Source organism: Aquarana catesbeiana, linkage group LG01, assembly GCF_042186555.1.
Source record: "Aquarana catesbeiana isolate 2022-GZ linkage group LG01, ASM4218655v1, whole genome shotgun sequence".
Classification (NCBI taxonomy): domain Eukaryota; kingdom Metazoa; phylum Chordata; class Amphibia; order Anura; family Ranidae; genus Aquarana; species Aquarana catesbeiana.
In genome coordinates, this window is record NC_133324.1 from 834172723 (window position 1) to 834194521 (window position 21799).

General features: G+C 41.0%; 1 protein-coding gene across 6 annotated transcripts in view; it reads right to left on the reverse strand.

Annotated features, from left to right (window-relative positions):
- Nucleotides 1-17235: 17235 nt before the first annotated feature.
- Nucleotides 17236-21799, reverse strand: part of LIMCH1 (LIM and calponin homology domains 1) — a 397172-nt gene continuing 392608 nt past the window's right edge. For all 6 annotated transcript variants that reach the window (XM_073608522.1, XM_073608523.1, XM_073608520.1 and 3 more), the window contains one exon: nucleotides 17236-21007. In XM_073608522.1, the coding sequence (XP_073464623.1) occupies nucleotides 20982-21007 (26 nt within the window). In that variant the 3' untranslated portion in view covers nucleotides 17236-20981. The remainder of the gene's footprint in view (nucleotides 21008-21799) is intronic.

The window sequence follows — 21799 nt, forward strand, 5'->3', positions numbered from 1 at the left end:
GCTGACAATCCATCCAAGGAGAGTGGCTCACTGTTGCCTATGGACCATGGCTTTCCCCTCCACATCCATCTGCATGCCAGCCTGCACAGTGAGCTGCCCTGTGAAGAGTGGCTTGGTTCCTTTACCACCGCTGCAGCTTCCGTTCTCATCCATCAGCACGCCAGCCTTTCCAGACCACGCCGGCAAGCAGGTCCACCATTCGGGTCAGGACTTCCCAGTGCAGTGGGATTATTGGCGCCCCCCAAGCTGCACTGCTCCACCATTGGATACCATTAGCTCCTCATTGCTCCGGAAACCTCGAGTGACACCGTAGGCTCATTTAATCATTTATTTTTTATCCCTCTTTTTTCATACATCATGTGTATGAGGATTTTTGGTTTTAATTGCATGATGATTAACAATTAAACTTGCTTTGGTTCATCATTACCACCTTAAGAGATTATCTTAACCCACTGCTTGTTGATACTTTTATTGGGCCATTTGTGTTCTCTGCCAGTAACATGCGCGTCTAATGTTACCCATCAAGCGCTGACATTGTTTGTTTTGCTCTAGAGGATCAGTTGTCCAGATAACTATTGGGAAAAACAATTTTTATTTTCAATTGCAATCAAAACCTAAGACTGACTAAATTTCTGTTGATTACTGCACATTACTGCAGTCCTTTAAAGTCAAAACACATCATACAGAAGAGTGAAATCCAGCAGCTGTTTTAAACCTTTACCAAAAATAAATAGTAAAGTACTTAAAATCATTTTCCAATATCAGGTCATATGATCTGTAAAAGTGATACTAAAGTCTTGTGTTTTTTTTTTTGTTAAAAATAATAAACAGGTTTTACTTACCTGCTCTGTGTAATGGTTTTGCACAGAGCAGCTTAGATCCTCCTCGGCGCTCCTGGCCCCTCCCTCCTGTTGAGTGCCCTCACAGCAAGCAGCTTGCTATGGGGGCACCCGAGCCACTGCTCTGTGTGTCCATTCAGACACAGAGCTGTGGCCCAGCCCTGCCCCTTCTCTTCCCTCATTGGCTCACTGACTTTGATTGACAGCAGTGGGAGCCAATGGCGCTTTGCTGCTGTCTCAGCCAATGAGGAGGAAGAGTCCCGGACAGCCAAGTCTCTCGAGCACTATGGCTGGATCGAGATAGGCTCAGGTAAGTATTAGAGGGGCTGAGGGGGGGCTGCTGCACACAGAAGGCTTTTTATCTTAATGCATAAAATTCATTAAGATAAAAAACCTTCTGACTTTACAACCACTTTAACCTGTTTCCTATTTCAAAGATACAGCTTAAAGTAATACTAAACACACAGTTTAATTTACATTGTCCCCTTTATTTCTGTATGTGGATGATGGCACTGTAATTATTTTAATAAAAAAAAAAATCGAAGTACTTTTTTCCTAATCAATATACAGCTGTCACATGACCCAGATCTTTCCCAGGCTGTCTGCAGGGAAACATAAGCAGAAGGAGCTTCTAGTCCTCTGCTGCAGGTCACATAATCAAAAAAAAAAAAAAAAAAAAAAAAAACAGCTTTGGAATTGGAATACAGAGCAAAAATAAATAAATAAAACACTGTTTTAAATAAAAGAAATATATATTTAAAATCAAATCTTTATTATTTTGTGGCAATAACATGGTGTGGGTGGATTTCTGCCAGTCACAGACTATGTCACGCCCCTCCACTGTGTCTTAGAATAGGTGGGAGGTAAAGCCTCCATCAATATACATGTAATATCCCCCCTCCATTGTGTTTAGCTAATTATCGGGCATGGAGGAGTGAGAGAGTGGGCTGTCATTTAGCACTGTGTGTACGCTCATATGTGTGACTCTATAGTTACATGGACTGGTCAGATGTGATAAGGAGGAAATGCTTTGCATAGAAACTTACCAAAAACTGAGCATGTGCAGAACTTCCAATACTGCTCTGCAAAAACCCTAGCTGCATCGGGGACATGGACAGAAGAGGGAGATAGAGAACAGCAGAATCAACCAGGTTTTTTGCAGAATACAGAAAACAAATCTCAAAGTAACTGAGTGAGTATGGACAGCATGTAATACACCATTTATTGACAGCTTTTTTATGACGTGGGTATAGTGACACTTTAAAAGGAGGGATTGCTGCAGAGACTCAGTTGATGTAGCCACATAAAAGCTTTTTAATGCTTCAGGCATGGCATGGGAAGGTATTAGTCTGCCAGTCACTTTGGGCAGGGGGAGAGATAAATAGACATGGATTCCACCACTGGTTTCCACCTCTTGCTGGCAATGGAAGTGGCACAATTGCTGCCATTTTACTGTGGTGCAAACAACTACAGCTAGATACTCAGTGGTAGACAGAAATTTAGTGTCTGCCATAGAAAGAACCCGACCAAAGAGATATAACGTGAACAGTAAAGTACATTGATTAGTGCTAAGGATTTCTACAGATAAAAATAAAATACCTCCACCCCATATGGGTAGAACACAAGTGCAGTCAAATGTGACCCTCTAAGGATTAATAACCTCTTTTAGCTTCACCATTCAGACATTTGCTCTATCTCCAATCCCATCACAAAAGTTACACTCCAGACTTGGGATGCAATTATATGCTCAGCAAACCGTCAATCTCCCAGTAAGCCCCAAATATATCTTACCCAATCCTGCTTTTTCACCTGGGTTCCAAACCTGTCCTATAAAGAATGGACTCAAAAAGGAACCTCACTCAAGTTATACACTTTCTTACCAATGACAGTGTCAAATCGTTCCAGTCATTGCTACAAAAAATGGAATTCCATAACAGTGACCTCTTTAGTTACTTTCAAATAAAACACCTTTTACTATCAAGTGTTCACAAACTGGAGGACCGCTTGTCGCTTACCTTCTTTGAACGCAAATGTGACTAGGATCACCATTCACCAGGGATAAACTCTCAACTTTATTCTTCACTGCTATCTCCTTCCTCACAACCACTTCCCACCTATACACAGAATTGGACCTAAGACCTAGGCCTAGAACTGGATGCATGGGATTTGTCCCAGATATGGGAAACAACTAAATCCTGTTTTTGAAATGTACTTGCAGTGGAAACTAGTTATAAAACCTTGGTGCATTGTACCTTCCCAGATTACCAATGGGTGCCTGGATAACAACTAATATGCTATAGGAGGTGTGATCAGGTGGGAACCTTTTTTCACACATGCTGGACATGTCCTATAGTAAGACAATTTTGGCCTAAAATGTTTTAGTTGACCTCTGAGCTTTTGCACTCCCCAATCCCTCTTTTGTAAATCTCAAGCCACCTGGCATTTCCAAAAATAGCTTTAAGCTTCTTTTCCATGTCCTGACAGCAGCTAAGCAAACAATTGCACATGCTTGGAAGTCATTCACACTCTCTTTAACCAAGAAAACAATAGAATCAATGCGGTTATGCTAAGCCAAATTAAGGGACAAAATTAAAAAAAATCTTGTCTATCTGGCAACACTGGAGCTCCAAATTTCTCCCTAGCGGCTTCAAGTTAAATCTCCTAGAACTCTAATTAGGGGGGTGTGTCCACCAGATTTGACTTTTTTAGGCCAACATGCCAGGCCCCTATATCCCAACATTCTCCCCACATTTTTTTTTCTCTTCCTACCCCTTCTTTCTTCAAGCTGCTATTCTGAAAGTTTCCCCCATGTTTTGAACACTGTCCACATTCTCATCTTCATTCTAGCATTAGTTCCACTTCCTCAGCCATGCAGCACTATGATTAATACTCACTGTGGTCTTCCTACCCATTTGATGGTAAGCATTGTTTCTTATTATGTTGCTCATCTTTGTTTGCCTGTTTGCATTGGCAATGTTACATTCTAATGGTATACATTGCATTTAACCTACTGATTCAGTGTCAGCTGTTGATATTACCTTGTGAAAACCCAATAAATATATTGAACAAGAAAAAATGGTACAGCTGCCCTCCACTTTTCAAAATATATGCATTCCAGACGTACTGTGTGTTTATTTATGTGTACTTTAGGGTTAGCTTTAAAGCGGTTGTATAGTCAAAATTTAAACTTTTACCTACAGGTAAGCCTATAATAAGGCTTACCTGTAGGTAAAACCAATATCTTCTAAACCTGTACGGTTTAGGAGATATTCCCCTTGCAATGAGCCGCTGACCGCAGCGGCGCCTGCGCACAGGGTATTCTCGGCTGAAAGCCCGGCAGAAGCCGGACCTTGCCGGAAAGAAATCTCCAGCGCGCATGCGCGGGAATGACGACATCGTGGCTCCGGCCACTCACAGCTCTGGAGCCGCGATACCTGGAAGACACGCCGAGGCAACATGTCAGCGACCTCGGCGTGGACCAGGTAAGATACCGATGCCTCGTTCTAAGGTAAGTATTTCATAATGAGCTAGTATGCGGTGCATACTAGCTCATTATGCCTTTTACCTTACAGGTGTATACAAAAAAAAAAAAAATGTCAGCCGGTTTACTACCGCTTTAACTATACTCACAGGTTCCATGTCTCATTCTAAAAGGGAATACTTTGATACTGCTAATGAAAGCTCCTAATCCCCTTCCTGGATCAGGACATAATCTTCCGTGTCACTCAAAGAAAGGAAAACCTGGTAGCATCCTAAAATAATAACGGCACCTTCACTCATAGACCTTAGTTTGTATAATTTTTAGGGAAGCATCCAGACCACTGCTTTCTAGGTAGAAGACTCCAAAATACCTCTTTAAACATTCTATGATCACGATGGACCTCCACCCTCTTCCTCAATCCATAGCTTTTAGGTCCATTATCCTTATAACATAAAATATTATCTTTCCCCCCATATCACTCCTCATTGGTATTCAGTGTAGTCTTCCATCTCAACGCCTTCTTTCTTATTCTATCTTCTACATTTCTTAATTCTCCTTAAAAGGTAGCAACTTCATATTGCATGAGATAATACTTTTTGTATGTGCTGTTTTAATAATCACACTTATCTTGTTTTTTTTTTTTTCTTTGTTCAGCCCATTTTTTGTAAATGTACCTGTCCTGTTGGAACCTATTAAGAATTTTGAATTATCATAAAATTCTTGGAGTAAAGGACACAGGATGAGTAATTCAAGTACATAGGGTTAGGCACTGGCAAATACATATCTAAGAATACCCTATTATATCCCCTCCCACTCCCATGATACTCCAGTTTTGTAGCAAACCAATAGTAGGATTGGATTATAAGAAGAAAGGGGAGGGACCCGTGTCCTTTAATACTTTCACTGCCACCAACGTAAGGCTTGCTTTGGTGGTAGTGGCCTCTTTTACAGACACTCACGCTCTGTGTGTACTTGTTAAGCTGACTACCAGCTTTCTCCTTGAAGTGATTCAGGTAGCTGTAAAGTCACTTTATCACTTCCAAAAGCCCTGGTAGTGCCGTGATTCCCACCCCCACTACACTGACCACTATACTGTCCACTACACTACACTGATCACTACACTGTCCCTTACACTGACCACTACACTACAGTATTCCTATACTGACCAATACTGGCTAACTGCTTGACGCAGTCGATAAAGACGCACCATTATTAGACTTGTTAAAGCCCAACTCTGGCCAAATAAAAAATGATCCCTTGCAGTGTGGCAGTGCCTGCCTTGCAAGGGTTAATTACTCATTTTTGTCTAAGGTAAAATAAAAGGATATGTACACAACTTATTCTTCATTCCTCCCCACAGCTAGACCTGTCCTCGCAGCTTCTGTACCCCTTCACTCTAGCAGTCTAGGGTCCTGACATCATTAAGACTGGGGCAGGGTCCATAGCTCTGTTGTGGATGTGAGGACACAGAGAGATAGCCCACCAATGGATCATGGGGGAGCGGAGGATCGGGTAAGTAAAACGGTTTCTCCTCTCAACTAGACAAAACAAGTTATTAACCCTTGCAGTGTGAGGGATTTTTTTTCATCTGCCTAGAGTTGGGCATTAATCGTGAACTGTATTTTGATCGTAAGACTGGTAATCAAGACAAGGCTTCACATTTTAAGTAAAAATAAATCCATACCACAGACGTGTCATTTATTAAGCTGCAGTCACCTGTTATCACCTCAAATGAAATAAGACTGCATAACCTCTCACGTTTCTCCTGATGATGCCATACGTCGAATCGCTTAGGGCAGAGCCTTGAGTGATGTATTCCCCGCAGTCCATGGCAGCTTGCAGCCTGTTTGTGGCTGGAGCCGGCAGTGCATGAGAGAACGCCATGATTCCCCTTGTGTCGGGCATGACACATTAACATGTACAGTAGGTGTATTTGCTGGCTGTTATAAATAAAAATGTAATGGTTTTACACTATGTGGAGCTTCCCTTCTATTCTCCATGTGAATATCGAACTGCTTGATATGGTGACGACCCCAAAGTACTGATGCGGAGTTGATCGAGGAGAGGAGTATTAACCCTTTAAAGGTCAGATGATCCCCCTATGGATGGAATCTGACTGATCAAAAATTTTTCTGTGTATTGTGCTACTTACCAAAGTAAAAAAAAAAAATGGTGGGGAGGAGGTGAGGTTTTCCATTTTTTTTTCTTAGGTGAAAGACATTGGGTGACATTTTCATTATTGTGTATCATTTTGTGCACTATATTTTGCACTCTGTGGTAAAATTCAGAAGTTTGGAATTTTTTGTGCAATATTATTGGACACTGATATGAGTGATTTCGAAGGCCTAACATTTGTTGTGCAAGATGTGCTGTTGATCTTACAGCTTGGCTAGAGGAACTCGGAAGTCAATGTCCTTTGCTGTCCAAAAGATATGGGACTGGCTTCTCAAATCAATTGAATAACCTAATCTGCTTTCAGTCATGAGACCAGTGCCACATGATGACAATCTGCCGGTACCAAAGCCACCAGACAAATGGAGCTTACACAGAACACATGAAGATGCCGCAATGCCAGGCGCTGACAGTGACTATGACAGTGGCAGCTGGTGCTCAATATTTTTTTGGGGGGGGGGGGGGGGGCAGCAAACCAACCTGCCCCCTCACACTAAGACTCTCTGGCCAATCGGGTCTCAGGACCCACTTCCTGATTGGCCGGGAGGAGAATCAGGAAGACAATAGCAAATATTCATTTGCTGTTGTCACACAACTGGGTGGGCTCAGGGCGCAGTGTTCTGCACCCCGAGCCCACCCTTTTTTTCAAGCTAATTAAAGCCTCAGACTCTAATCATGTGCTTAAAAAAAAACCCATTGAAATCCAGGCGTCCGTCGCCCTGCATGTAGATAAGGGGCCGAGCGCATGGATTAGGGAGGTGGCACCCCTGCACCCTCCATGGACGAGCCGCCACTGGACTATAATCAGGATTTTGAACTGTATATGTCTGATTAGCCTCATCTCATAATACAGTCCAAATTAAACAACCTGATCAAAGACTTACTGTAGTTTGTCAAAATCAAAAGCAGAACTAGTGGGTTCAAGGCTGCAAGAATGGTGTTTGCTATCACTTTTCAGTCTTTAGAAGCCACCAAAATGATTAAAATGTTTTATTTGCACAGGTTATCAACCTTGTTTTTTGTACTCACATTGACAGTCTGTTCATATCTTTGGGTTGCGAGTATGAACCCACTAGAACGGTATCTCTTTATTGACTTGTCAGTATTAAGCCTCAAGGCTGTCTTGTTACACAATGGCAATGTACACCCTTCAATACCTGTTGGCTATGCTGCACACACGAAAGAAACATATGAAAAAACGGAGCGGTTGTTGAAACACATCTACTGCACCAAGTTCAACTAGAATATCTATGGAGATCTAATAGTAGTGGCTCTGCAGCTTGGAATGCAGCTTTAATATACCACATGCTGCTATATATGCAAATTGGACAGCCGTGCAAGAGAGTTGCATTGCAAAGGAATTTGGTTCCAGGACAGAAAAACTTGTCACATGAACTTGTTGACACAACAAAGAAATTTTTCCTCCGCACTGAACAAGGAAGTTGAAGGTTTTGGTATTGAAGACAGATACTTCCAGGAATCTAATTTTGTTAGTCCACAGATCAAATACATCATAATTGACAAACGGTTTAGGCTGTATTCACACCTGAGCATTTCAAAGTTGCGCGTTTTTATCATGATTTTACCATGTTTTTACCGCAATTTTGCTGTGATTTTGTTCAATGTAAAAGGCAGAAAACCACCTGTAATCTGCCCCAAAGAAGCTCATGTTTTTTTTTTTTTTAGCTTAGGGCATTTTTCAGGTGTTTTGCTTCAGGTGACAAAATACTCAGATGTGAACAGGTGCCATTGAAATTAATGAGGTTTTGCTTGTTGGGTGTTTTTCAGGTGTTTTTTCGAGCGTTTTATGAGCTGGAAACGCTCAGGTGTGAATGCAGCCTAAAAGATTTGTTGGGCAGTGGGGCAATTATCTAATTAACCTGAAGTTATCCATAAGCCTGAGGTTATTCATAAGTATCCGTTTGTAGCTTGCAATTACTAAACATTTCTGAAGGTGCCTTTATTGTAATTAATAAGGGTTTAATATATTTACTGTATATTTCTTAAGATTTCTACATGATACAGTAATTCTGAACTTGCATTTGTGTACAGTTTGAAGCTGGGTTCACAGTATTGCGAAAACCGCATCCAATTCGCATGTCAGGAGACTGTGACCGGCTCTCAAAGGAGCCACTCACACAGCTCCGGGATGGCTGCGGAATGAATTGCACAGGAGTCCCTTTGCGTCTTCTGGCCCGTTGCAGCCTAAAATTCAGACATGAAGCAGTGAACAGGGACGCATTGGACCCTTGCTGTGAGCCGCTCCGCATGGCAGTGTGAACCCAGCCTTAATGTGTCTACCATATTTCTAGCTTGGTAGTCTAAACAGAGAATGGTGTGGACTGCTCTATAGAGGCAACTCATACATACAGCAGAAAAATTTCCCCATAGCTCCCCATCAGTATAGGAGCCTATTCAGATTCTTGGATGTTAAGTTGATTCTTAAATAAAGAAAACCTTCAGCTTATTTTATACAATGGTCTTTATATCACCACTGAAATAATAGCAAGGTTATGTTTGTTTGCAAAGATCTTCCTAATTTTTACTACATAATGTCCCCCAGTCACACAAAAGGCTGTCTCTAATCCCTGGTGAGCTGGACCATTGTTCTGGTTGGCATTTGACCAAGTGCACTGTGCTACAAAATCTATTTTTTAAGAATAATTTCCAGTTCAAAAAGTACAGTAAAATATGGTCACTCAAATTTTTTTTTAGGGCTAAACTGACATCCTAGTGAACCATTACAGCTTATGAGACCAATCAAGCAGAAAGGGTTTACATGCAAATTCTCTGAGTGCAGACAGTCCCTGGAGCTCATAAGACTGGTGCAAACAGATTTTGCAAAAGTGGTGCAGAATACGTCAAATCCATGTACCTGTCTAGAACTTTTACTTGAATTTAGCACATACTGCACCACTTTTGAAATGCACATGAGACAATTTTGCTAAATCTCTATGCTTCTGTTTTTCCCTCTGTACGCTAAAGATATTTGGTCTTAAAAAGGTTCACTTTTGTAAGATATGAACTGTCTGTTCTTTATTTTAAAATTGGGGCATTCAACGTGCCACAATGCAAAAGTGGTACATTTTAGGACTACCTGAACTTGGTAAACAAGTTGCTGTCAAAATCAAAAGATGCTTCATGAATTTGGCGCAATACATTAAGGCCAGAAAAGCGGCAAAACAGCTTTATTGAATTCCCCCCAGTATCTTACTAGATTTTATAACCAATACAGTGATGTGGCACATTGATGTCCATATTAAAGGGTAATTAAAGGTTCATGGTTTTAAAAAAAACAAAAAAACACAAACATGTCATACTTACCTACTCTATGCAGTTGGCTTTGCACAGAGTGGCCCTGATCCCCCTCTTCTGGGGTTCCTCAGCAGCGCTCCTGGCACCTCCTCTTCTCAAGTGTCCCATTGGAGAAGCGCTCTCCTTCAGGGCACTCGTGCGGGTGCGCTCCTGTGTCCTGTTGCTGCGTCTATTGACACAGAGAGCAGGACTCGGCTCTGCATCATTGGATTTGATTGACAGCAGCTGGAGCCAATGGCTGTGCTGCTGTCAATCTATCCAATCAGGAACCGAGACACCAACTGGAGCTGGTGTGCGGGAAAGACCAGGTTCAGGTAAGTAAAAGGGGGGCTCTGGGGCGCAGCTGCATTACAGGTTTTTCACATAGAATGCATTAAGGTAAAAACCTTTGAGGGTTTACAACCCCTTTAAAGTCTAAGTTCAGTCATGAATGAAAAAACAAAAATAAGCACAGGGGAGATTACTTACAGTAAATAGGTGGAGTCCCTTGTGCTGCTGGCTCCTTCATTAGCTGAAATCTTCCTTCTCTGACCTCCCCCTCTAAACTCTGTAAACTTTTGGTGCAATGGGGGTTATAGTAGAGCCAACTTAACAATGACAGGCACTCGAGATTGCCAACTATGCCCACCTTTTGGGCCCCCCTGATCCATTCATAGAAGATGTACTATAGGTTCTATGAGTGAGATGTGAATTATAAATGGAGCAGGTAGACCTTTCATTCACCTGTCCATCTTCCATTCTTTTCTTATTATTTATAGTAAGGATACACCAATAACATTTTAACACCGAGTACAGATACTTTTTTGCAAGCACTCGCTGATACCAATTACCGATGCCTATCGCCTAGGAAGAGTAGGTAGGGGATTGGGGTGAGAGCAGGGTGGGGGGGGGGGAGAATTGAGGGATAAGTGAGGGCAGGGTAGCTGAGGTGAAGTTAAAATAGGGATGGGGGGTGGAATGGAAAAGGCTATGATCGCTGGGGGAAGAAGATGGGGATGGGTGGGTCATTGGGACACATGGGGGCAGAAGTGACAGCTGGTGGGGGAAGGAGGCGGGAACACATGGTGGGCAGGAGGACACAATACAGGGAGGGCATGGTACAAGGGGTTAGGGGGGCACCATTTAGGGATAATATGCCAGGAAGAGTGGTGTATATTTTCCCTGTTGTCCCTGTTGCTGTCCCCATTTAGTCATACCCACCTCCTGATCTTCTCCTATGCTGTGTGCTCCCGAGGTGCTGTCCCATTTCTGCCCAGCAAAGTTCTCTATAGCACCTGTTGGGGGGATCATTCTCCAGCACCACTAACTGCCCCCATGCACTGGTAAGCCCACTGCAGCCACCCAGGTTCCCTGTCTCATCTCATGCTGTGTGTCCAGCTGCCAATTGTTTGTCCTAGCTCTCTCCTTACCTGCTCTCGCTGCTGCTGGGGCTGTACTGTCTGCCAGGCTGGGTTAGAGCGGAGTCCCCACAGGGGCACACTCTGATGCCACAGGGAGTCCCCGCCCACTTGAAGCTCAGACAGTAAGAAACAGAAGCATGGAGTTGGGACAGTGCTGGAAAGGCTGAGAGAGGGTGAGAGAGAGCAAAGCATTGGGCGTGATCGGGAAGAGGAAGGAACACCAGAGGAAGGTAAACGGAACTGATAATGAGGGGATGGAAGAGGCTAATGGCGCAGGCCCTAGCTGGAGGGTTGTCTACTGCCCCGAACCCCGCTGCCGGAAGAGAGGCGGAGTTGCCCCGGCCCCCAGCAGACGTATCTTCCGGTATCAGAGCATTTTCGTGGGTACAGATACTTGCGAAAATGCCTAGTATCGGTGCAACCCTACTTTATAGCTTTTTTAACTTTGGCCAGAAGCCACATAGGCTTTATTTTTAGCCTTTTAAATTTATTGCCCATGGGAATATACGTTGCAGTGTGTTCACATACAGTTTTTTTTTTAAGAATTCCCATTTCTGTTCTGTGTTAATCCATGCCAATATTCCCTCCCAGTCTAAGGTCATGTCACTGTGTTATTGATTTTGGTTTAATATTGATAATATTGCCCTCCTGAACCCCCTTGATGTATTTAAATGTTTCAATCATGTCTCTCATTTCCCTTCTTTCCTCCAGACTGTACATATTAAGTTCCTGAAGTCACTCTTGATATGTTTTATCCCCCAGATCTTTCACCATTTTTGTTACCCGTCTCTGGAATCGTTCTATCCTATCAATATTTTTTGTGAGGTTTCCAGAACTAGACACAGTATTCTATTCTAGTATTCTGAAGATCTATATAGGGGAATCAAGACCTCCTTCCTCCTGCTGGTGATCCCTCTAGTAATGCGATGTGATGCATGGTCATTTGCTCATTTTGCAATCATCTGAAATAAGTACCTCCAAATCTTTTTTCCTATGTAGTGCTGGACAACACTGTCCCTCCCAATGTTGTACAGTCTCAAGGGATTCTTTTTCCCTAGGTGCATTATTTTACATTCAGAAACATTGAATTTCCACTGCTTTGACCAATCTTCCAGTAATGCCAAATCATGTTCCATGTTAGACACCTCCTAGGATATCAACCCTATTACACACCTTTGTGTCATCAGACATACCCTTGACTAACAAACCTTTAGTTATATCACTTACATATATAAGTTGCTCATGCTCTCTGAAATTGGGTCTATAATTCACTTAATGAATGCACTATTGGAGGCTTTTTGTTTTCTCTCACACACATGCAATGATGGTGGATATAAGGTGTATTATTCCTGGACCTATTCGCATAGAGAGTTGACTGTTAATCATAAACTTTCCTGAATTGAATCACTCTAAAGATTTATTTTTGATTTATACACTGTTATTTTGACAGTTGTATGGACTTGTATGACTTGGAACCTTTTGAATATTTTGTATTATTTTCACGTTTGATTATATCACTTGCAGATATATTATTGTTCACTGCATAGTAGCAGTGGTTGCACTACTGTGGAAATGATTAGTGGTTGGTACACTAATATTAATGTCACCATTTTTATATTAAAATTATATTTAATTACATTTGTTCTTACTGAAATTGAGTGATTGGAGAACTGTTTTCCTCACTTATAGGATCGAACCATCCTCGGTGCAATCAATATTGACAATATGATGATATGGTGATTTTAAGTGGGTATGCATAGTCTCTTTCAATTTGTTTTAGATAGAAAAGGAGATACCCCCCCCCCAAGGAAATTGGGACTTTAAAGGCAACAAAGTACAAGATACCATAAAAAATGATTTATTCAAAGGTTGTCACCTTTGAATAAATCATTTTTTATGGTACCTTGTACTTCCTTTTCTATCTATTGCATAAGGGATGTTGGCAACTTAAGCTGGTCTAGTTGAGTGTTCTCTCTTTTTATGTTCATTCAATTTATTTTATCTTCTTGATTTATGGTAGTTTTTTTCTTTATATAATATTATTTTGTTATATTGCTAGATGCCCTCCTATTTGTGGAATTCTTGAATATAGGATAACATTTCAGTATAAGGATGCAATTCACTTTTAGAAGTTAAGGTTTTGTTTTTAGGCATTATAATGCACGTTATATGTGGGTTTGAGTAATGTCTGTGTCCCTCCCCACCTCTCGAAGCTGGCACCTTTGTATGGCATGTGGATGACTGGGGAGAGGGATTTTATTAAAAGTATTTTTTTCTGGGGTTATATACTTGATGTTGAAATGAGTTGATAATTTTGATTTGTTCTATTGTGGATTATATTTATATGGTATGTCATTTTTGTAGATTTAATTAGCTATTGTACAATTTATTGGGTGTCGATCCTGAGGAAGCAAGTTCTTTGTGAAACTCACTAATCTTAAACAACTGACACCACATCACTTACCCGATTATTGAAGATCATTAAGATCATTGTTCTTACGTGTACTTTTATCTACTCATTTTAAATATGGAAAAAAAAAATTGGTATTTTACCCTTTATGTGCAATTTCTCAGTGGTAAATTTAATATTCCAATTTCTTACCTTTGTCCCCTTCTGGGCAATCAAGGGCGATTTTATTTTTAATCTCACCCAGCAACCCGATTCCTCTTTTGGGTGCTATTGTGATATACCTGAATTATATTTATGAATGGTAACCAACTTATATTTAAAGCCAAAACATTTTTGGGTATTTAACTAGAGTGAGGGATGGCTAAAATACCTTTCACATTGTTTTTTTTTTTACAAAAAAGACGCCACTTGCCCCCATCTATAGCTGGCTATCGCAGTAAGAAGCATTTGAAGGCTAACAACAGGTATAAACAAGACCAAAACAACAGGTATAAACAAGACCAAGGATAAATCCAAGGGAAAAACCAAGCTTAACTTACCACCAGCCCGCAGACAACCAGATAACCTGTCTAACAGTATGCGTTAAAAGCAGGGGTTTAGTCTGCACACATACGTACGCCACAGAGCCTCGTCAAGGCACCCTGGTATCTGTGGTACCTAACATGGGCTGGTAGTAAGTTGAGCTTGGTTTTTCCCTTGGATTTATTCTTGGTCTTGTTTATACCTGTTGTTAGCCTTCCAATGCTTCTTACTGCGATAGCCAGCTATAGATGGGGGAAAGTGGCGTCTTTTTTGTATCACTATTGTGTTTTTTGGTCAGGCAACGCACTGACACCTCTGCAGCCATTGTGCTATATGCTGGGTGCTCAGTGCACCCCTGTACCTTTAAGAAGGGGTGGCTCCCCTACAGTCCACCTGCTCTCACCTATCCATCAGAATGCATGTGCCTCCACTGTGGGGACACTTATAAGTTAGTGTTAGGTACCACAGAAACCAGGGTGCCTTGACGAGGCTCTGTGGCTTACGCATGCATTTGCAAATGTGTGCAGACTAAACCCCTGCTTTTAATGCATACTGTTAGACAGGTTTTTTGGTTGTCTGAGGGCTGGTAGCAAGTTAAGCTTGGTTTTTCCCTTGGATTTATCCTTGGTCTTGTTTATACACATTGTTTTTTTGCCTGTTTGTGTACTATTTGGGGAAATTTCCCTTCACTTCACGTCCTGGAGATACAACAGAGAGAGACAACTCTCCAAAGTGGGAAAAATTTTTTTTTAGACAGTTGTCACCAAAATGTGTATCCACTGGACGAATTCCCTTCAGCTTTTGTTCCAGGAGATAAATGTTTGAATTTTCCCATTATTTCTGTAACATCAACAATGGTCACCTGGACAAATAGAAAGGTTAATTCTTCCCAGCATAGACACAGAGCATTAAAGTGACAGTAAACAATATCCTCTTTTTACAAAAATTATTCATATACATCCATTGCTTAATTTTTTATTAATTTATTTCTGTGTTTCTTTGCCTGTGAGCTTACAAAACTTTCCTTTTCTCTTTCACTTCCATTTGTTTGGAACGAGCTGTACATATTAGTTGCGGTCATGTGCACTGCTCTATACACACTAAAAATCACAAAGTCCCTAGTCCACTTCGGGATCAAGCAAAAGATAGTGGCTGCATTTCTACATTCAGTGGGTCATGGAAAATAAATGTAGCCACCCTTTAACAGGAAGTCAGCTGACAGCAGCAAAGACAGAGCAATTTGGAGATTTGGAGGAGGCAGAGAGCAATAAGAAGGTACTTTTTTAACCTAAGAATACATACTTGAATAGAATTTTTCCTATTTAAACCAGAGTTTAGTGTCACTAAGCACCCATCCTGACTCCATTTTATCCAACTCAAAATGTAATTTATTTTACATTTGTTCTTGAATTCTTGTTTCAAATCAGAAATACTTGATTTGTTGTAGCCGTATTGAGTACTGCTTGGACCTTGAAGAAGGGGACATACCCCGAAAGCTTGTCCTGAAAAATTGTATGTTAGTGCAAATAAAAAAAGTATCACGGACAGTACTCAATTTTCTAAATCAGAAATACATTTTCTTATATGAAACTTAAAAATCATATGGAAACTGACTAACCAGTATCTAGAGCAGGGGTCTCCAAACTTTCTAAAGAAAGGGCCAATTGAATCCAGTTTACTGTCCTTCAGACTTTAACAAAAAAAAGGGTCAGTATAATTTATATAGCAATAAATGGTTTATTGTTATTTGTGATACACTAGCTAATGTTAACCCCTTTTATTGTAGAATACACTGTTAATGTCTGTACCCCTAAAGAATTCAAAAGAATTGTCAATCGTAACGTGTTGGGTATTTCTGTCTCCTATGGCACACAGACCCATGTGGACAGAACCAGCAGCCATTCCATCTATGTAACCTTGGTATGCTATATGGTATATAGATTTATCAACCGCACCAATGCTTTTAGCTTTCTTTGTGCTTTGTCTAATTTTGTATAAATAAAGCTGTTACTTTTATAAACACAGTTTTCTACCAATTGTCTGCCCAGTCCAGTCCCACTTGTACAGTACAGTTTCTTTGTTGTCCTTCAGACTTCAGGAGGGGCCGGTATTGGGGGAGAAATTGTTTATGTCCTTGGGAGGAATAGTGTCCCAAGTTTGTTGTCAGTGGCATGAAGTATGCCCCATTGTTGGTGTCAGTGGCAGGAAGTATGCCCCATTGTTGGTGTCAGTGGCAGGAAGTATGCCCCATTGTTGGTGTCAGTGGCAGGAAGTATGCCCCATTGTTTGGTGTCAGTGGCAGGAAGTATGCCCCATTGTTTGGTGTCAGTGGCAGGAAGTATGCCCCATTGTTTGGTGTCAGTGGCAGGAAGTATGCCCCATTGTTGGTGTCAGTGGCAGGAAGTATGCCCCATTGTTGGTGTCAGTGGCAGGAAGTATGCCCCATTGTTGGTGTCAGTGGCAGGAAGTATGCCCCATTGTTGGTGTCAGTGGCAGGAAGTATGCCCCATTGTTGGTGTCAGTGGCAGGAAGTATGCCCCATTGGTTGGTGTCAGTGGCAGGAAGTATGCCCCATTGTTGGTGTCAGTGGCAGGAAGTATGCCCCATTGTTGGTGTCAGTGGCAGGAAGTATGCCCCATTGTTGGTGTCAGTGGCAGGAATCATACCCCATTGTTGGGGTCAGTGGCAGGAATCATACCCCATTGTTGGGGTCAGTGGCAGGAATCATACCCCATTGTTGGGGTCAGTGGCAGGAATTATGCCCCATTGTTGGGGTCAGAGGCAGGAATTATGCCCCATTATTGGGGTCAAAGGCAGGAATTATGCCCCATTGTTGGGGTCCGTGGCAGGAATTATGGCCCATTGTTGGGGTCCGTGGCAGGAATTATGCCCCATTGTTGGGGTCAGTGGCAGGAATTATGCCTTAAGGGCCAGATAAAGGCAAGCAAGGCCACATCCAGCCCCAAGGCCTCAGTTTGGAGACCAATGATCTAGAGGATAGCAAATAAAAATAGAAACATCAAACATGTTTTTTTCCCCAATATTTATTTATTTATAAACATACATTTACTATAAAAGCTGTTGCATTAAGAATGCCCCCCCCCCCCCCAACTAATTTCCAAGGGGCCAGTTAACTGAAAAGAACATTGGAAACCCCTCTGGACATTGTTCCTTTGTTAAGGCAATATACACCAAACCAGAATAATCGCACAACAGACAAAGATTACACAGGACTCTTCATCATCTCTGCAAGTGTAAAAAGAGAAACCACAGTAGTTAAAAGCAACACTAAGCATTTTATAACATTTCAAGCAGGACTCTTCTATTGCTTCAACCAACCGGCTTGTTGGTAATTGAAAAATAATAAAATCCACACCACCGTAAAAAAAAAAAAAAAAAAAAAAAAGATAGAAAGAAAAAACAGCACTGAGAAAGTTAGTACTCGACACTAACTTAAGTACAGAAATTATTCATTCTTTACTGTCACATGGTCATCAAAGATTGCACAGCAACACACATTGTTAGCAAAATATACAACAGAACCCCACACGAGCCCCATATAAGACTAGTAGTATATTTATGCTTTAATGCAGTGCTGAGGACACTAGTTATGAGATCGTCTAATATTCCTTAAAATGTGCCTGGCAGTCATCACATGGGAGGCAACCAATCTGAAGGCTCAATGACTAATTTGTAGTTTGGCCCATCAGTTCACCAGTAATCAATGTCAATGCTATACGTGTCATTTGCTCTCAGTGAATAAATCCATCTATTTGCAGTGATATCATATTTTCTAGTGAATGGGCCAAATACTGGCTCAACTGATGCAACCAGTCCAAAGATGTGGCTGTAAAGATCATAACCAAGCCAATGTTATGGATCCCTAAGCCGGTTGAAGGTTAATGAAGTCGAAACTGCACTTTGGAATTCAACCCCCAAAACAGCTGCCTCCTGTACAGGTGACAGGGACACTATACTTTCTAAAGAATCCTGATGTGTACAAAATCTGAGCGGTGGGTGAATGAGAATTATACAGGTGGTGTTTCTATAGAGAGAAAATCTGTAGACACCAATATATATATCTAAATAGACATGGAGCGATTTCTCAAAACAGGTGCAGTATGAATCCAACAACTATCCACCACAGAGGACATCTAGTTCATTTGAGCCCTGCATCATAAGATGATCTGAGCAGTATGTCTACATACAGTAAATGTACAAATTTACCAATCAAACAGGCATCACCTTAGAGTCCTATTTTAAACAAAGAGCAATATTCATTCTGGCGATTAGACGGGAGATTTAGTAAAGGAGATTTTTGTCAAGCGTTGATACAAAACCACCCGCTGCTCCTATCATCTATGGGATCTACATGCAATATTCTCATTAAATTCCCCATGTCCATATTTAGTGCTGGTGACTAGATTAAAGCATGTGAATCCCAATATTCTAAATATGCCACTTCTTTCCCCAGAGCTTGTATGCAGATATTATATCATATCCCCATTGAGATAAAAACTCAGATGGGGCAGTGAATCCTTAGTATGTATTTTCAATACTACAGATGATTTTGATATACTAAAAAATCCTGGTTATAAAACAAAAATCAATATTATCATGTCTGTGTTGTACAATGCTGGAATACCATATAAAGTATTTGCAGACACCATGCAAATTGTGTAAACATTATAGTCATGAACCCATGAACCATGCAAGCACATCAGCAAAGTGTATAATAGCAAAACAAACTTGTCGCTCTATAAAATGTATAGAGCTAAACAGACTCTGTCTTGCCTCCTCCCTCATTACCTTCCTTATGTTGTAGCTGTATTGCATTTGTCTGTCACACATATAAAGATGTGAAACAGCATTGCATTTAAGGCACCATTTTGTATGTTATAATGTAAATAATTAGTATGTATGATGTAACAGAACCATATAAGGTCAATATAAGATAAAGGGCTGCTTCTAGCGATTACTAAACACATGCAAAAAAAAAAAAAAAAAAAAAAGAATTAAAAAAATAACACTAGTGCTTAAATAAATAACTTCTAGCTTGATGTGTACTTGTTACCCAAGCACAACAGAGAATACATATTGTAGGCTAGCATATTTTTCAGAGAACACAACTTGCCAATTCACTTAGCACATCATAATGCCACTGGGGTCCTTCCTCAACTGTTCAGATGATAAAAAAAATGACTGGACCTACACAGCTGCTGCCCAAATTGTTAAGGATAACAAGTACCCTTTAAGAAGATGTGGCAAATTATTATTGCCTATAAAACAGCAACATTTATACGTTTTTTAACAGACACGCTAAGGTGTCATCTGTGAGTTGGTTGTCATCACTGACATGACTACACAGGTTAATATGTCATCCGTATGGGTACCACATGCTAAGAGACTGAATAAAGGGACCAAGCAATTCTCTTTCGATTGGCCCGTCTTCCCAGCAGCAAAAAAATGAATTGTGTCAACCAAAAAGGATTCAACTTTTTAAAAAAACATGGGGGTCCATCTGCTAGTGAGGAGAATGGAAATATGACACTCTACTCCCCCAATTCATTAATGTGAAGAGCTAACCCCTTAGTTGGCCACTGCTTTGAGACCCCAAAATATAGCGTTCTCACTAAACGTAATATTATTATACTGAAAACCCTAAGAAGGAATTCTGGGACCTCATTTGGTTTCAACATGTACACAGCTGGAGTTTTTCAATATCCTATAAAGTAAATCTATGCTACGAGTTTACAAAACGTCCAGACGCAGAATGTGATCCTATCTGTCACATCACTAATAGTGCACTTGTTCATTAAGAGACCCAATCTGTGCTGTGCAGACATTCTTCAAGTGTTGTGCAAAGCCTAAGAGGTTAGGCTAGATCAACCAAAGCTTCCTTGTGCCAAACCCAATGCTTGCATCAAATAATAATATGAACTAAAAACCCTGGGCTCAGCACTTAATGGACAAATTACACATACAAAAAATGCACAGCTGTTCAGTGTGGAACTACGCCATCTTGTGCCACTACGGAGAACTGCGCCAGAGCAATTCTTCAGCTTGTGCAGGAAATACTTAGGCCAATTTGATTTTCTGTCTTGCACTGCGTGAAAGCAGCACACAAATAATATCCACCACACTAAATGCTGTGACATTGTATGTGATGTTTTTCTAGTTTTTTTCCTTTAAGGAGGTGGACAACTTGCTTGCTGAACATTACAGTGATTTATCTTTTTGTTAATGATATTTAAAATATTGGTAATGGCGTTACTTGAGGCTTGCCTACAAGCCGGCCATGAAAAGTAGAGGCCGCCAGCTAGCACATGTAGGGATGTCCGTTCCCCAGGAACAGGTACAGTTATCTTCATAGCCATTTAAAACAATATGCACAGTGCTGTAAGTGTAAGCATATCTGTAGCTTGTGCATAAGATGAAGCCCTATAATTAGAACAAGTACAAATTGATTGCACCTTTAATTTTTAGGTTGAATTGAAAGAGGCACATCAGAATACGTAGCACAATACACACTTCCAGGACACACAGCTTTAGGCATTGCCACAGTTTGCAGGTTGTTTGTAAACCAAGGCTTGACTTCACTCTTCTTGGCAAATAATACTCCTCTGTGGTGTTCCACAGATTTAATCTACCATATTCTTTCTGCATATGAAATATGAAGCAAATCATGTAGTATGCTAGTAGTAAGCACCACACACACAGTGTTCCTCTCTCCACATGAGATGAGTGTCAGGGTCTCGGCAGGTAAAAGTGATTGTCTGGAGTCCACCCACATGGAAGGGGAGCTCCGCCTTTCCGAATGCTCTTCATGGCTGCTGATGAAGTCACAATGGTGTAGGGTGTCCAGCCGCTAGAGGAAATGACATGAAAAAGCTTGTCATCAAACATGCTTGATAAAAATATAAATATATCCCTCATCTGTTCTCCATATGAGTGCGCTTCATTAGGCAAAATGATCATAGCAATCAAACCACGGTCTTACTGAAGCACCGATCTTACAAGCCTTAATTAAGACCTTGGCAAGAACTGCAGACTTGATTTTGAAGGTACAAATTCCAGGTTTCTCAAGTTTATCCTTTCCCTATCTGGTGAGTGAGTGACATGGAACAAACCTATATATTATATTGGGTGTTGGGACACCTGGTACACATATATATTCCAAGGTCACTCATTAACTGATGAAGCAAGGATAAGGATGACAGTTCCAGAACCTGTGCCAGGTCAGTAGTGGTAGTGCCCACGTTCCAAACTCATAGGTCTCTTTTGCTGTACATTCACGTGGCAGCAATGCACACAGATGCTGGTTGCCGGAGCACATCTACCAGTGCAGAAACACCTGCTGTGGTCTATTCTTTGGGAGCTTCCCCAACAGAGGGCAGCAATAAAAATGAACAAAGGACTGCATCAGCACCTGCAAACACTGCATTTTACATTTAAATGGATCAGAAACAGATGGGGGGAGGGGGGGGGGTTCTACTTCAAATGAAAACCCACCCCAATGTACTTTTGTTTGCTGACATGGGGCATACACCTGTTTTTAGCTTTACAGAGGGATCTCATCTGGGTTTTCATGTTTAGCAGTGTAGAATGAAAAAAATCAAAATAAAAAAATAACATGAAGGATTATGAAGATATTGTGAAT